This window comes from Mytilus californianus, unplaced genomic scaffold (assembly GCF_021869535.1).
Source record: "Mytilus californianus isolate M0D057914Y unplaced genomic scaffold, xbMytCali1.0.p SCAF_2, whole genome shotgun sequence".
NCBI classification, from domain to species: domain Eukaryota; kingdom Metazoa; phylum Mollusca; class Bivalvia; order Mytilida; family Mytilidae; genus Mytilus; species Mytilus californianus.
Genome location: NW_026262668.1, coordinates 99,486,211 through 99,503,638, shown reverse-complemented (window position 1 = coordinate 99,503,638; position 17,428 = coordinate 99,486,211). Strand labels below are relative to the sequence as shown.

The following is a 17,428-nucleotide window of genomic DNA, read 5'->3' as shown; positions in this document are numbered from 1 at the left end:
GGTAACGATCGGCCACAGATTCTCATTCTAGATGGGCACTCATCACACGAATCTTTAGCGCTAATACAAGAGGGAATCAAAGAAGATGTTGTTGTATTGTCGCTACCACCGCACACTACGCATTACTTGCAACCACTAGACAGAACTGTGTTTGGTCCTTTCAACAAGCAATATGACAGAGCGTGCTCCGAATTTCTACAGGAGAACATACTGCACAAAGTGGATAAGTGGACTTTTCCAACTTTGTTCAAAACAGCATGGAATTCAGCACTAACAACTGAAAATATCAAAAGCGGATTCCGAGCTTGCGGAATTTACCCCTTCAACCCACTTGCAATTCCCGAGTGTGCTTACCTGCCAAGTGAACCTTCACAATATATTGAACAAAATAAGTCGGTCATGAAACCAACTGAAGCTGCATTGCCGAGCTCCTCTGCCGCGGGGTCCTCAACTGAAATTGCCGCTATTGAGACAATGGCTCCATCTGGTGATGCACCGGTTTTAAATATCAATCAATCCCAAATATTACCACTAATTGTTGATGTTCCAGATATTACTGACAATCTACAGCAACCGGAAATAGACGACCCGCAACATTTGTTAGAGCTAATCTTACAGAACAAAATTGAGGTAGTTGCTACTGCAAATGAGGATGGGGTTGCCGCATTATCAGATATGTGGAATGCAGAGGTAACATCTTTGTTTCTACCGTTCAGTGCGAACAATGTAAGAGAGAACAAAACACCCACTGATGCCAAAAAGACAAAGACTGGGTCACACCAATCGCATCGTTTGCTAACAAGTGAGGAGGTTGTACAAGAAAAACTTTTGCTTGCCAAAAAGAAAGAAGAAAGAGAAAACAAAAAAGTTGAAAACAAACTTAAAAAAGCTGAACGAGAACTGAAGAAAGTTGAACAAGGATTAAAAAAGAGCAATCAGTGTAAAATTACTAAATGCAAGAAAGTCAAGTTGAACAATTAATATGCAACTTACCTGATCAACAAACATTGGACAAAAAAGTGAATAAATGAATTTTCATCCTATACAATATTCTGAAAATGAATACTGTTATTCAAATGCAATGTTGTTTTATTTTCTTCAAAATAGCGAAACATAGGTTTTATTAGATAGATTTGTTGGCTGGCTGTTTATGATCGTCTTGTTTTTGTTGTTAAATTACTGCTTTCATGGGTGTAGATTTAATTTTGCTGGTTCCTTTAAATGTACAGTGGTGAATAAGATCATCCATGTGAAGATCGAGAATAATCAAGGTAACAATACTTGTACCAGTAGGATTTTGATGATTTCAAATTAACGGCTTACATGTGTTTGATTGGACAAGATATTTAGCCTGAATATACCGAAATAAGTCACCCTTGGAGGAGCTTATTTTCAACTATGACATTACATTTTTATTCATGTTTTATGTTTTCGGGTCCCTTTCTCATTGATATATATCATGATAACTTTTAGTTCATGCAGAAATACCGACAGTTAGTTCACTAATATAGCGGGATAAATTTTAAAACCCAAATGGATACGATAAAAAAAATTCCATACTTGTCCAGACTAACTGACTACAAACAAAGACAACTTGCGCTCTTAAATTTCAATTAAAAACTATTCCTGTTAGTATACTCTTTTTACATGATAGTGCTTTGTAAAAACCAACATTATAATTCGAAAGAGACACGGAATATACCAAAGGGATGGTCAAACTAATAAGTCGAAAACAAACTAACAATGCCATTACAAAAAACGAAAAACAACCAAGGACAAGCAACTGTCTTCAGAACAGCATAAAAAAACCCAAGAAACTCACAAAAAAATGGGGGTGATCTCGATTGATCCTGAAAGATTAAAAATATCCTGCTCCACATGTGACATCCGTCGAACTGTTCTATAATATACATTGATAAGTTATATTATAGTGATTAGGCATCGCCCATTAGAGGATTCTCAATTGACATCTAACCTTAAGGCAATACCGCAGGGACGGATCCAGCCATTTTAAAGGGGGGGGCTTCCAACCATAAATCATATGTCCCCATTCAAAAAAGGGGGTTTGCAATCCACCGGGACCCCCCCCTGGATCCACCACTGCACATAATGTTGACGGAACGTGTGTGTACTTCTGTATATGTTGACATTTTATTACATTTTTTGTTCTTGAAACCATTTTTTATACGTATTCTCGTATTAAAGTGCGTTAGAGCAATACAAAAAATACAAAAATAATGATATCAATAACTTGAATAAGATCTTTATCATTTTACTTTAACTGCAATCGCTGAGATGTGACATGTGGTACAGTAAGTAACAATTAATGTAAGTTAAAATTCACATTAACATGAAAAATCAGTCCTATATCAGTGATTATAACAGATGTCCGCATTTGAAAGACATGCTGTCCGCATTTATACACCTACTGTCCGCATCAACACTACTTCACATGTTAGCGTTTCTTCGGAATTATATACCAACCAATGAAATTAAACGAGCTTGAAATAGCGGGAAATCATCCATTTGCAACCCCTCTTGACTATAGATGCAGTTGTACCATCTACCTGTCCGCATTTATCGTAATGGATCGCTCGGTTCCGGGCAATACAGAAACTGTCCGCAATTAGGCGAATTTCCCCTATATGTATAATATGAAAAATAAAAAATCTGATTTAATCTCTTCTAATTTTATTCTAACATATGAAAATAATAATTAATAAAAACAAATTTAATTATTATGATATAAGAATTAATTTAATCAGCCATTTCTTTATGCCTGTTGTAGTGTTAAAATCAGATTAGACATGCATTGAAACAGAACATAGGTCGGATTGTTGCTAAGTTGTTGTTACTTTTTAAAGACCTTCCTATGGTTTATACTTAACTTTACACTTATTAATTTAAATCCAAATAAAAAAGGAAAAGATGAATTTTAATTAAGTTTGATAGATGTTATTCACTTCTCAGGGTTTTGTAGAGTTGATTGGATTTAATATTTCAGATGTGCATGTATGAAAGACTAAATTTAAGAGTAAATTCTAAAATTGGGACGGATTAATGAGTTTTATTTAGGAATTAATGTGATTAACAACTGTATTTCATATTTTGAGCATAATCAAAGATATTACTATTGTATGATTACTTTGAACAACCAATGTTGAAAGAAGACAGTATTGGGATTTGTTATTAGTGGGTATATTTATTCATTTGAACCAAGGAATTACTTTGTGTAAATAAAAATGTATTGGACCAAAAATGGGAGCAAAACTTTCCTCTCATCCTCATGCAGTTGTACCACTGTTTGTGAAATCCAAGAATCGTCTAAAACTTCCTGTTATCCCAGAAGGCAATGTTGTTTCAGCTAAAACTAAGTCCGAAAATATGCATTATACATGTAGTATCACAACAGTGTTTGATATATGTGAGGCCCATGGAGATTGTCTACAGATAGAATCATTGGACGATGATGACCAATCAGAATTTGTTCAAGCTATTAATTCTACCTCTTCTCAATTGTAAGTAACACAGTTACTCTTGAATATGCTTCTTAAAAAGTAATTGTTTTCTAACTCTGTCTCCTGTAAGATGCTCATAAGGCCAAAAAAAAAATATGTCTGTTTCCTGCCTCCTGACCAACCCCAAGTTTGATCACTGACCCTTAAAGATTTTATCCCCTTTCTCAAAAAAAAATTTCAAGAAATATTGTGTTGTTTGTCCAATTTTTGCTGGATTATTTGGCCAAATTTGTAACGAGATTGACCATATTAGTCAGGTGAGAAAGTTGTCAGAACTTTGGTGATTACAAATTAACAGAACCATCTTGCATGTAGGAATTACGGGATGTGTACGATCAATTCTGGACTCAACTTGGAAAAAAAATGTAATTTTCAGGATTTTGATGTTACATGAAAAAAAAAAAACCTGAATCCAGACCGACCGTCCATTTTTTAATGACCAGAGGCAGGAAACAGGCATATAATTTTTTGCCTTAAGCATATTCAGTATTTCTTACTTATTCATTCTTGTTGTGGAACTCAGAGTTCTTAAAACTTTATTTGGCCTGTTGGTCATAAATAAGGACCACTAAGACTAAAAAAAATTGTTGCTGTATTTGAGGGTAGTAACAAGAGTACATGGAAAAAACCTTCTTCATCTTGTATATAAGATTTGGACTTCTGTTTGGTTTAAGGAATATAAACAGAAATATTAAATTGTTTTCTAAAATTTTGTTGGTACATGTACAGAGCTGTTCTGATATAGATAAAATATAAAAAACATCAATTACAAAAGAAAAAAAAAACTCTTTTGTTCTTGTCCTAGTCTTAAGTGAATTATATGATTTATGGCTTTCTTTGCATTTAACATTAATTGTACTTTCAAATCTTTTTGTTTTCATTTAAAACTTTTGTTTATGTTTGTAATATTGAGTACTGAAGATGAAACTTATTTTCATTCAGCTATTTTAAATATAACAGGCTATGCATAAGGCAGTTGAAACTACATTTTTTCATACTTACCCAGTTTAATTCGTTGTTGTCCAGTTTCTGACATTGCCTCAACTGTTGAGCTGTAAGCTAGAACCAATGTTTTGCTGTCTGTGGTAGAGGCAAACATTTTATTTATTTTTTTTACATTAAACCAGTTCCTAAACATTTTTTGTTATTCAAAGCTGTACAGTTAGTATTCAACATGGTACTTTGTTTAAAATTTGTTTAGTTTGACTAATGGGACATATCTTGGTTGAGGAAGAATTCTTTTACTTAATATATTTTGACTATATGAGTTTACTAACCAGCTTCAATCACAATTTTCTGGTCAGTATACAGAAGGCATGGTATTGTCTAAACCATCTTGTCAGAAAACAATTAATCAAATAACCACTGACTGAATAAATTTATAAACCACATCCAAAAAACCGACAGTAATGAAAAAGTTCATGCAGTGATAAACTGACTTATAAACCTCTCAGAAATATATATGGATAATGAAGAAATAATGAAGAATTGATCGGTACCCTCTGACAAAATTAATTAAATAGCAATCATTTTACCACCATATGTAGACATTTACATAATAGTTTGTGAAAACTCCGAATTGCTATATTTGTAGATCAATCGTATCATGATGTCACTTAATTATTTTATGAGAGAATTATGGTTTGCGTTAGCTTTTTATTGATTCTATGTGACCCCCATTTCAGCTATGGTCATTAAGAGAACCTAGTGCTTAAAAGACCAATAGATCCTTAACTTCAAAAATTTACATGCAAATTGTGCAAGTATTGAATCAGTAACTAACCTCTGAACCTGACCATAATTGATTTGTGTCTATTGAATTAGCAGTAGATGCATTGTGTAAGAGTTTACAATTATTTGCTTCCCAAGAGGTTGGCTAGTATATCTAGGGTTGGCATTGGTTTTTATATTAAGATTGTCATTAAATCTTAAAGAAGACAGCTGCTTTCAGGATCCATAAAAATACATCAATGGTAGGCACATGTTGCTTAGTTCTGTCATGAGATACCTTAAGTAAAGATGAGTTGCAAAGGATTTCTTCTGTTCTTTAAATCTTGTGTAAGGTAAGAACATTGAATTATGCTTATTTATTTTTAGATTAAGATATAAGTGAAATATTAGGTTTCAATATCTTAGCAGTGATTAACATCTTGAAAAGTGTCAATTTATTTTTAGAATCAATAGTGCAAAATGTCTTTTTTAATTCAGATCATTAGCAATAGTTATTTGAAAAAAGAATTATAAAAATTGTTTCTTCAAAGATATGTATAGAAATGTGATTTGTAGTAGTTAAATAGAAGTGCTTTATTTGATGATAGGGAACTTGGATTCATTCATGAAAGTTCTGTTTCTTTGATTTGTATCAATTTCCAGAGTATTTCCTAAGATTCATTGATATGTTTTGTGTGCATCCAGTCTTACATCAGTTCAGATATCATATTAGGTTTTTGAAAGGACATCGCATTATTTTGACATTACATTATTTTCTTAAGCACAATTGTTTTGTTAGAGATATATTAAATATTAGTAAAAAGTCAATTAAATAAATTCTGATTTTGTCATTCTTATTTATGAGAAAAATGATTCTAGGAATAGAAGTGATAATGTATTTTTCATGAAGCACAAAAGCACTTTTTATGCTCCCCTAAAAAATTTGGGAGCATATAGTAGTTTTTAGTCCGCCTATGTGTCCAAAACCAATGGTTCTTGATTTTAAATAGACTTATACAGATAAAAGATAAAGGGAAGTTTAAGGAGCCTTATGATTTTGGAGTTTAATACTGAATAGGTAAAAGTCAATGTCATCTTTCCTTTAACAGAAAACCTATGGCAAAAATGGATTGTATCTGAGATCCCTTGCTTTATTGGAATTAAACTTAAACATACAGATTAAATTGATAAGGATGGGGAAGTAGCCTATTGGTTTTGGGGTCAAAGGTCCAGGTCACTGTTTCTAAAAATATATAAATGTATTTTAAGTTGATATTGAGATTGTATCCCACTATGAATTGTAACAATTTTGAAAAATTAACAATACATAATGGTATTCCACTATGAATTGAAACAAAATATCTCCTGTAGTTTGCATGAGGAAACAATGCACCGAATTTGGTCTTGAATTGTCCAGAGTATTTTACTCCAAAATAAAAATTTCCATGCAGGGGTGCAGATTGTAATGTAATATAAGCAAGAAACAAACGAAAAACTCTATTTCAAGATGTTAGTTTACATTTGGCCATGTTGGTTATTGAAATTGAAGAGGTTGCCCTTATTTCTTTTTAAAACGAATAATGTACTTAATCAATATTAATAAGCAATTTTGATGTAAAAATCCAATATTAACTGATAATTATCAAAATTAAATTTTTCATTACAAATCTCTCATTTCTTTTCATATCTTTGCATAACGTAAACTAGAATCCGCTTGTATTTAACTCTATGAAAAAGTGTAGTAGTCAGCCAGGAACCAGCATAGCTATGTATAAACTACAAAACATAATCATTTATTTGTCCAGATTTGGTGTTTCAACTGCTGCATGTGTTTTTGAATGAAAAAGCATCAAAAAGTCTGACACGATTTGAAATTACCAGAGTTTCACTAGATATAAACAACCAACAAAATATCATTTTTCTAAATTCCCTTGGCAAAAAGAAATTGTTAACCATTTAGGTTCAATTTAAGGATACTGTACCCATTTTAAAATCTTTACTGTTTTCAATTTAAAAGTACTGAAAAATTAAAGTATACATGATTTGGCTGTATTTCAGATGTGAGCTTGTTGAGCTGCGTCTCAATATAGAAAAGTGATATTATAGGAGGCATTTATACTTCTAGGGATAAAATCAATGAATACTTTGTAAATAGACCTACATACATGTATACCTGTAATAAGAATGCACGTGTATACAAATACAAATACTAATTTTAAAAATGATATTGACTCCTTGTTACTAAAAATAGTAACATTGAGTCAATATCATTTCAAAAAACAGTAACATCGAGTCAATATCATTTTCAAACTTACACTTTTTACATATCTATACTATTAAAGGAAGAGTTTGATTTCATTGAGCTGCAACTCCTCTGAACCATACAAAGTCGGAAATATTTGTGATATGACGCATAAATGTAGTGTTTTGTACTTTCTAAATTTGTTTTTGAAAAAATCTTTTTTCCACAGAAAACGCTAATTTTTTAGTAAATATCCAAATTCGGGGACTGTCATCAATCGGTGTCTTATACCCTTTTGCGCATGCTCAGTCAACGTACTGCCCGCGAAATCCAAGTGAAAGTAAGAAGAAAGGATAGAAAATAGGACAGTTAGGCCTATAAGGATCCTGTATTGTATTGTAAGTGCATCATTTTGCTAAACTAAATGACATCCACACTTTTTACTCAGGTGCAGAACTGTCCAAAAATGAAATGGGCGTTGAACGTGCCGAAGTGATCCTCCCCCCTTTTTATGTGTAAACACAGGCACCCTTGACACTCTTTGTTTCAACACTTGCCCAATTGTACCGCGATTACGCGGGCATCTTCTAGTGAAATATATGAATTAAGGACTTTCACTCAGTCAATATGTTATATGTGGACCTGTTAGATTATATTGAACCTCAGACTTCGTCCTTGGTCAATATATTAATCTGAACAGGTTCATATGTAATGTGTTGACCTTGTCAAAAGTCCATAATTGATAGATATAATGCCATTCTCCAAGGTGCAACCATATGAATAATTTGTGTTCAATTGTACCGTGGTTAGTATTGCATAAAAATCCAGATCTATGCAATTAACTATAGGTCCATACACCTAGTGAGTTACTTTTCCAATTATTGTTATGATTTACCTACACAATGTGTCTAATATTCCGTCCTGTTTTGGGTAACAGTTTTTGGTTAAGATTATTAGACCCTGAAGCTGTGGTTAAATCAATTTGAAACTGAGTATAGATATTCATATGATTTGGAGTTATTTGCCAGATTATGGTTTTGACCTCAATATCATGGTTCATTGAACATGGAAATGTGATAATGTGAAACCAGTACATTCTCAGGTTAAAGTATTTAGTTAAAGTAGTTTACCATGAATTTGTAATCACATCGTCTTGAAACTTATAAAACATGTTTATTATGGTGCAAACAGCATTTTCAAATTTTATGGGTTTAAAGAACATGAAAATGTGATAGTGCAAAACCAATACATTCTCAGGTTAATGTTTTTATGAAGGTACTTTGAAGTTGTGGTCACATCAACTTGAAACTTTATACAAATGTTCATTGTGGTTTACTGGTAATTATTATTTCATTATATGCCAACATAGGGTTACATGGTGTCATAAATATGGAAACATATACATGTCCTTGGATTAAATATGTCAATGTTGAAGTTTCTAATTTTCAAATGAGGAAATTATGAACCTCAAATATTTTTTTATTCTTCTTTATAAGCCATTCCAACTATACATCACAAAGTTCAGGTTATATTTGCAACTAACTCTGCAACAATTTTAGTAACCCTTTACAATTAAAAAGTTTCATTAATTATTCAAAATGCTGATTGGAAAGTAAGTACCCATAAGCCTCTTGTGAGCTGTAAGTCTCCTATGGAAATGTTTCATTTATGTACTTCCTCATTTGGAATTGCTCTGAGGGGAATTTTACAGACTGTTGTTTATATGTACAGTGTCTTTCTAATGGCAATACAACAGGTTATGATAGTTAATGTAAACTCCCACTGCATTGATCAAACAATTTCCAATGTTCCATTATTGTGTTGCTTTTGGTCTTTGATGTGTTTTTAGTGAGACAAAGATAGAATACATCAATAAACCAGTCAGTCAATTATTATGTTGTATAAAGACATAGCTAATTAACTTTTCTTTTAATTTGTACCCAATTATTAACAGGCAGGACAATGAAGTTGTATGAAGTTATTTGTTCTGTCTGGTAGAGGCCATATGGATTCAGGACTGTCATGACTGTGTTAACAAATCTGTTAATATAAACATACCTTACAGATTCGAAAGGTATATTGAGTTTGGTTAACAAATCTTTTAATATAAACATACCTTACAGATTCCAGAGGTATATTGAGTTTGGTTAACAAATCTTTTAATATAAACATACCTTACAGATTCCAGAGGTATATTGAGTTTGGTTAACAAATCTTTTAATATAAACATACCTTACAGATTCCAGAGGGTATATTGAGTTTGGTTAACAAATCTGTTAATATAAACATACCTTACAGATACCAGAGATATATTGAGTTTGGTTAACAAATCTGTATATATATAAAAATACCTTACAGATACCAGAGATATATTGAGTAAGGTTAACAAATCTGTTAATATAATATAAAAATAAGGAGATGTGGTATGATTGCCAATGAGACAACTATCCACCAAAGTTCAGATGAAATGGATGTAAGCAATTATAGGTAACCGAAGGCCTTCATACCGTATAGTCTGCTATATGATAATTCTGCAACAGTCAAACAAGTTGAGGTTTATTTTCTATTTTTCTATGATTTTTTATGAAAGCATTTTGAATTTGAATTTTAAAATCAGTATCTCTCTTTAATAGTACAGTGAGTACTAAATGTTGAAGAATCATGCTATCCATTATATACAGACAGTAGATATGAGACTTAACTGAATTGTTGGTATATTATATATCACAATATCTCTGATAGCTGAGACTGTTTGCTTACTCAATAGTTTGATTTTAGGAAACAAATCACAATTTGGGGTGTCTAAATCTAATTGCTATTCCAACAAAAAAAAGCTAACAGTAAAGTTACTGTATTTTTTTTTAATTATTATTAATGAAATTTATGTCCAGATAAGTCCTGTTAACATCTAGATCCTTCATTATGTTTGTCTGTTAAAAACAAAATATTACCTTCCAATTCTAATTATGATTTATTGCAACAAGAGTCACACTTTTTTTTCATTTCTATGGCCTGTCTTTTAAAATTTTGATTAGAAATAATATAGTTTACATTTACACTCAAGCTATATGAGGCTTTGCTATGAAAAATGATGACTTAAGATCTTTTATCTCTTTAGAACCATCCCTGATTCAATCTTTTGTGAAAAATGGAGAAATTACACAAAAATATTTTATTATGCTAAGTATGTCACTCAAAAGATATAGAATTTATTGAAAGACAGGGTGATTTCTATAGTAGGTTAGATTGAATATTGATCGTTGTTTGTGCCATTCATCATCAATGTTCTTTATCAATGCCCAGTCATTGTGATGTGCTTATTTAGTCAACATTCCAGAGTTGTGGGATCAAAAGGCCAATTTATATGTTTACCCACTCACACAGAAGTCAGACTAGATGTTTTATAGCTTTTTTTTAGCCCTATTTACCTTTTGTAAACTAGGTGATCGTGAAGCAAAGTTATCTTAACTGGGTTTCTGGTTTATCATGAAGTGAAGAAAAATGTATCAATTACTTAATATTAAGATTGAGATATTTATAGGTTTCATAACGAGTGAGAATGGGATATCGCTTGATATCAACTCGAGTTATTAAATTTCAATATAATAATAAACGAGCCTTTGGTGAGTTTATTATTACTATTGAAATTAAATAACGAGAGTTGATATCAAACGATATCCAATTCTCACAAGTTGTTAAACCTATTTCTCTTATGGTTAACACTCTCATTGTGTTAAATTAAAATTCCGCGAATCGTTGATCTAGTATATTGCACATTCAAGTATGACGTCATATGTCCTTTTCCTGTGTCAAACTTTAACATCAGACATTTTGAGACTTTTTGTACTCATCAGAATGTAATAGAATTTGACAAAAAGAAGATTGTCAGGTGAAAAATGTATATTATTGAAGAAATCACATATTTTCGTTGCCATCAACGAAATTTACATCCTCTTAACCTTTGAAAGTCGTCAATGACCTAATGAATAGCCAATGGAAATGCCGTAATATTGTCTTATGATGCTGGAGAAGCCAATCAAATTAACGCAGATTTTCGTATCACTTTTTCGTATCACACACCGTGCAGTGTGATACGAAAAATCTCTATTCATGCAAGAAATAGATAACAGGCCACAACCATAAGAGAAGATTGATTTACTTTCCCCTCAGTAAATATTGTTCACTTCTGTCATTACTTTATTTCTGTTGAATTTATTTAGTTTATATATCCATAATATTGAATAAGCAGTATGAAGCTGAGAATTCATATCATACTTTAAAGTAGGGATAATAAAATAAGAGGACCAAATCATATTAACCATGATTGAAAGATTATTGTCAATTTCATGTAAAATAGGAAAATGTATTACAATACAACAAAGAAAGAAAGGAACATTTGAAACTGAGAGCCATACATTTAAATATCTTGAATGTAACCATGACTGAACATAAAGGTATTTAGATGTTACTTTGATTATTAATTATTGTCAGTATAAATTATTAAGTTATATATTTGTATGCCTTTGCCACTATACCAAACATTGTAAAATGAGAGGAGTTGATGCATAATGAGCTGGAGGTGAAATCAAAGGACATAACTAAAAAATGACATGTTCTTTTTGTCCTGGAAATAAGCCTACCCAGCACATCATGATTCAGCATTATACAGTTCATTAGCCAAAAATAATAAGACAATAACTATTTATCTTGACATGATCAGTGTCTAAACACAACATGTATCAAGGATGTGATGATATTCCTCATAAAACGTCCCACTGACCTACCGAAGATGACATATATATACATACACATGTTATAACAAAGCATGTATTTGTACTATTTTCTTAATAATCAAGTAGACCTTAATACAATTGATTGGTTTGAAATAAAGAATAAGATTTAAACAGTTATGTTTTTATACATGTTTGTATTCACTGATCCCTATAGATTGTATTGTATTGATTAAACTTGCTACTTAAAATAATATAATAAGATTTAATTACCTTTGTCCACTATTTCAACTAATAACTAATAAACTAAACAAAGATTTGTTGGAAATATGGTTCCCATTTCTACCTGTTTTTATTAGGTGTGAATAACAAAATATTCATCATATATATATTCATTCAGTATACTATAACAGTATTGATAAATTTATTTCTCAACAATTTATTCAAAAAGCATAAAATGAGGCTTTAAACCCCTGATTTCAATTATCAGCACATTGATAATGTCTGCAGTAGTACTATCAAATTAACTGCTTTATCAGCTTATTTATGTCAGGTAACTTAATAGAATAAACAATAGTAACCTGTAAATGGTTGAATAATTAGTACTAATTACAACCTTGTGCTACTGTCAAATGATAAAGTGGAGTATTACTGATCATGGACAAAGTATGCATGTACCCCCTGCTAATGTTCTTGTGGAATATAGTGGATTAGGAGTATCTGCACACAACAAAACTTTGTGATATGGAAAAAGATATAGATTCCATTAAAGAACGTTAAAATGTTTAGGGATCGAAATAAGAAAAGAAATCTACTTGGAAGTACAGCTGATAATATTAATGTATAATCAGTCATAATTTCTCTATTTACCAGTAATATTATTTAGAAATATTTTACATGAACCTGACTTACAAAAAAGTTCACATAAGAGCATACTGTTAATTTGGTTAAAAAACTCTATAATACCAGTATTTTCTTTTGTGAAACTTTTGCTATTCTGCTGACTGAGATTAAAATAAAGAGGGAGTGGTTTGTTGAGTATTAAAACACAAGTTTGTGTAACCCTGCCAGATTTAAGTGTGTCCATCCAAGTCAGGAGTATCATATTTGTTGTTTTTGCTTGAATCTTAGTGTATTTTTCCTTTGAAGTAATTTGGTCTTGATGACAAATGATTTGTACTGGGTAGTCACATGTAGTATGATTTATTTAAAATTTGTCTGAACTGAAGATAATATATATATATATCGGAAAAACTATGGTTTTCATGCTCGTATGAAGCAGAATTCATAAACCTGCTTAAAGACAAATAATTAAACATTTGTCTAGAAACAACATGTCAATTTTTAAAGAAAACTCTATAGATAGTATGTTGCCTTCCAGAGAGCTATTCTGATTTTTGTTGTTGCTGTATCATTAACATACTGTAGATAACATTAAGATAAACCATTATAACGGTTCTTGTGTGGAAGTATGTTTGATATCAGTATAAATACTTCTGATAAAGACATGACTTATTACTATAAATATGTTTAAGCTGAATGTCATGAGGTTTGCTCATTTTAGGAATTCCACAATTTCTAACAAAGTATCTTATAGCTGTGACCAATAAAAGCATGTACTATTTTTTAATTTAGTTCATTTACTGTAATATGATTATGGAAATTTAAAAATTGACAGACAATCTGATTAAATGATGTAGATATGTGCAATTAGAGCACAAATTATCAGACAAATGGCAGTATATTTTATTCTATTAAAATGTAAGCAAAAAATCTGTCCTTGAAATGTATCTTATTCCCTTGCTTGTTATGTTCAACGACACAATTTTTTTCATGACCATGACATGAAATATCCTGTCTATCGATTGAAGATCTTGGGGGTTATTTAAATGCATTGCATTGTTCATTTAAAGCATGATACATGTTTCCAAAGAATTATAAATTCCTGTAATCCTAACATGTGATTAACAATAAAATGATCATTGTTTTTTAAATGATAAATGCCAATATTTTTATGCAACATAACCTTGAAATCCTTGTCTCAATTTCATGAACAATATCTGAATTTTGTCAATCATATGATGATCAGAGAGCTTTGAAGACAAATGAAATTGTTGTTGATTTTAGAGTAAGTAGTCATTGATCTTATACACATGAGAATTTTCATTCTGTATACTTATGTAATCTACATTTTATATAAGTAATCAAGGTGTTTCATTTTGTAATTGTAGTAACGCTTTGTGTTGACACTACATATATGTTTTACAATGCATTGCTATTTACATCCATGTTTCTCGTGTTTGTGTGGAACATAATCCATATTTTAATGTCTTTTTATGGAGAAAACAAGGAGTTTCCAATAACCATGTAAATGACAAGTATGTATCTAGGGAAAGAGGATTGTCACTATGTAATTTAGTTGAATAGTTGTTATCTCAGAAAATATAGTGATAATGATCATACTACAGGGAATTATAAACAATGTTTTATAATGGCTAAAACCTTCATAGAAATCAAAATTATTATTTTTAAATGAACTTTAAGAATTACATGATTGATTTTGGAGTTGATCTATTGATAGCATTTGTAAATCGAGTAAGTAGGTGTCCTGGCATATTAAGGAGTGAGAAACAAATTAATTGATTAAACCTTCATTTCAGTAATTTAACATCATTCCACTGGATTCCAGAATGTAAGTCCACAGAATTTAGTGTTGATGGAAGGCTTTTTGTAGTCTAAAGTTTACTCACAACTTGTCAGGACACAATGTAGAGCTTTAGTGCCAATCTGCTTAAGAATCAGGCAATGGTGAAAAAATGACAAACAAAACCTGCTAAAGTTTACATTAATTTAAGTTCAGAACTTATAATGGTTCACGAATATAACTTTTGTTTCCTTTTCCTGTTGATATAATTTGGTTTAAATGCACTAGAAATTAACAATTAAGGGGAGCTAATTCCGTAATTTGCTACCATTCTAACCAAAAGTTATCTTGTAATTCAAGAAATATCTAGACTAGATATTTCTTGAATTACAAGACACGCAGAAAGGAGAGACCTACCATCTCTAACTCAGGATGAGAGTCATTTTATAATAGGATGGTAAGGTCAGTGGGGTTTTTTTGTTGGCTATGTTCTTAAATCTTCTGGTTTTTATACGGCCGCAAAAAAATTTTGCAGTCGTATATTGGTATATCGTTGGCGTCATCGTCGTTGTAGTCGTCGTCCGAAGACACATTGGTTTTTCGCACTCTAACTTTAGTTTAAGTAAATGGATCTCTATGAAATTTTACCAAAAGGTTCAATACCACAAAAGGAAGGTTGGGATTGATTTTGGGGGTTATGGTACCAACAGTTAAGGAATTAGGGGCCAAAAATAAGCATTTTTGTAACTTCCAGACATAACTTGTGTGTTAGTGTATGGATCTCTCTGACATTGTACCACAAGGTTCCATATCACAAAGGGAATGCTGGGATCGATTTTGGGGGTAATTGCCTCAAAATTTTAGGAATTAGGGGCCAAAAAAGGGGCAAAAAACAAGCATTTTTCTAGTTTCATGACAATAACTTGTGTGTAAGTGTATGGATCTTTCTGAAATTGTACCACAAGGTTCCATATCACAAAGGGAAAGCTGGAATTGAGTTTGGGGGTAATTGCCCAAAACGTATAGGAATAAGGTGCCAAAAAGGGGCCAAAAATAAGCATTTTTCTAGTTTCCAGACAATAACTTGTGTTCAAGTGTATGGATCTCTCTGAAATTGTACTGCAAGGTACCATACCACAAAGGGAAGGCTGGGATTGATTTTGGGGGTAATATTAATTGCCTCAAAATTTTAGGAATCAGGGGCCAAAAAGAGGCAAAAAACAAGCATTTTTCTAGTTTCAGACAATAATTTGTGTGTAAGTGTATGGATCTTTATGAAATTGTACCACAAGGTTCCATATCACAAAGGGAAAGCTGGGTTTGAGTTTGTTGGTAATTGCCCTAAACGTTTAGGAATTTGGGGCCAAAAAGGGGCAAAAAACAAGCATTTTTCTAGTTGCCAGACAATAACTTGTGTTCAAGTGTATGGATCTCTCTGAAATTGTACTGCAAGGTACCATACCACAAAGGAAAGGCTGGGATTGAGTTTGGGGTGATGAATCATAAGGGGGTTCAAAAAATTTGGGGGGAGGGATTTTTTTTCCCTTTTTTTTTCTTTAAAATTTTCCATTTTAAATTGGTTATATCTGATTTATATATAAAAGCAAATAATAATGATATGGTTTGAATAGGTAGGTTATTGTTATTGTTAGGGTTGATGTCTCTTTGATGCATTCCCCGTTTCCATTCTCAATTTTATTTAATACTTTTCTATGTAATATAACTTTATTTTTTTCATTCATTCCAGAGAAAGATTTCCTGGTGATGGTGAAGCCAGTGATGATTTGGACGATGACGACGATGATGTTATTGACTGTTTAGAGGATGACGCTGCAGGAGGATCAGAGGGTAGGTTATCTAACCCTTCAAATGTTTTATGGCAAATATGATGTAAATGGTTATTACAAAAGTTTCCAATATTTTTGAAACTAGTTTTTTATTGCAATTTCCAGCTGAGTACCAGAGTAGGTATTAAAATATGTAGTAGCTATCCTGAGGTCCAGCAAAATTAAGCTTTTGGAAAGTCAAAAACCACTTAAAAAAATAGGAGGAGGGTATAAACTTGCTCTTACAGTTTACAAGTGTCCAACCAGGGGTTTATCTATCCATGATAAGAACATAAATTCTCTTTGCTGCCCATCATGACATCTCATTTCCAGGCAGATTATTTTGCCTCACCTCCTCATTCATTGTCCATTTTACAATGGCTTTCAAGGCTTGTGGTTATGTCAGTTTATCTTAATGTACCTAAACAATGTTTCTAACATATGAAGTTTTTCTGCAGTTTTTGTCGCAGAAAGCTCGACATAGGGATAGTGATCCAGCGGTGGCGTTAGCTAACTTCTTAAAAGCTTTATATTTTCCAAGGTGGAAGACCTGGATGCTTCATACTTTGTATATAGACAGAGTTCGCGAAAACTTATTTTGACCCGTCGGTCATAGGACCGACAAAGCATGATTATTTGTCAGTCCTACAAAATTTTTGCCAGTCCTACAAAATCTGTCAATTTTATCCTGAAATAAAATTAATAACATATTTTATCGAAAAATAACTTTATTAATATTAGTTTTATTCTTCGCACCC

At 31.8% G+C, this 17,428-nt stretch overlaps 1 protein-coding gene and 1 long non-coding RNA gene across 5 annotated transcripts in view; one reads left to right on the top strand and one right to left on the bottom strand.

Annotated features, from left to right (window-relative positions):
* LOC127730563 (uncharacterized) overlaps nucleotides 1–17,428 on the bottom strand; it is a 345,980-nt gene that overhangs the window by 69,104 nt on the left and 259,448 nt on the right. The gene's annotated exons all lie outside the window — the stretch shown is intronic.
* LOC127730536 (tubulin monoglutamylase TTLL4-like) overlaps nucleotides 1–17,428 on the top strand; it is a 72,467-nt gene that overhangs the window by 30,147 nt on the left and 24,892 nt on the right. For 2 of the 4 annotated variants that reach the window (XM_052238971.1, XM_052238970.1), the window contains exon 3: nucleotides 16,592–16,692. In XM_052238971.1, coding sequence (XP_052094931.1) covers nucleotides 16,592–16,692 — 101 coding nt within the window. Of the gene's footprint in view, nucleotides 1–2,878; nucleotides 3,519–14,290; nucleotides 14,329–16,591; nucleotides 16,693–17,428 lie in introns of those variants that run through there. The other 2 variants (XM_052238972.1, XM_052238973.1) reach the window with 2 other exon arrangements.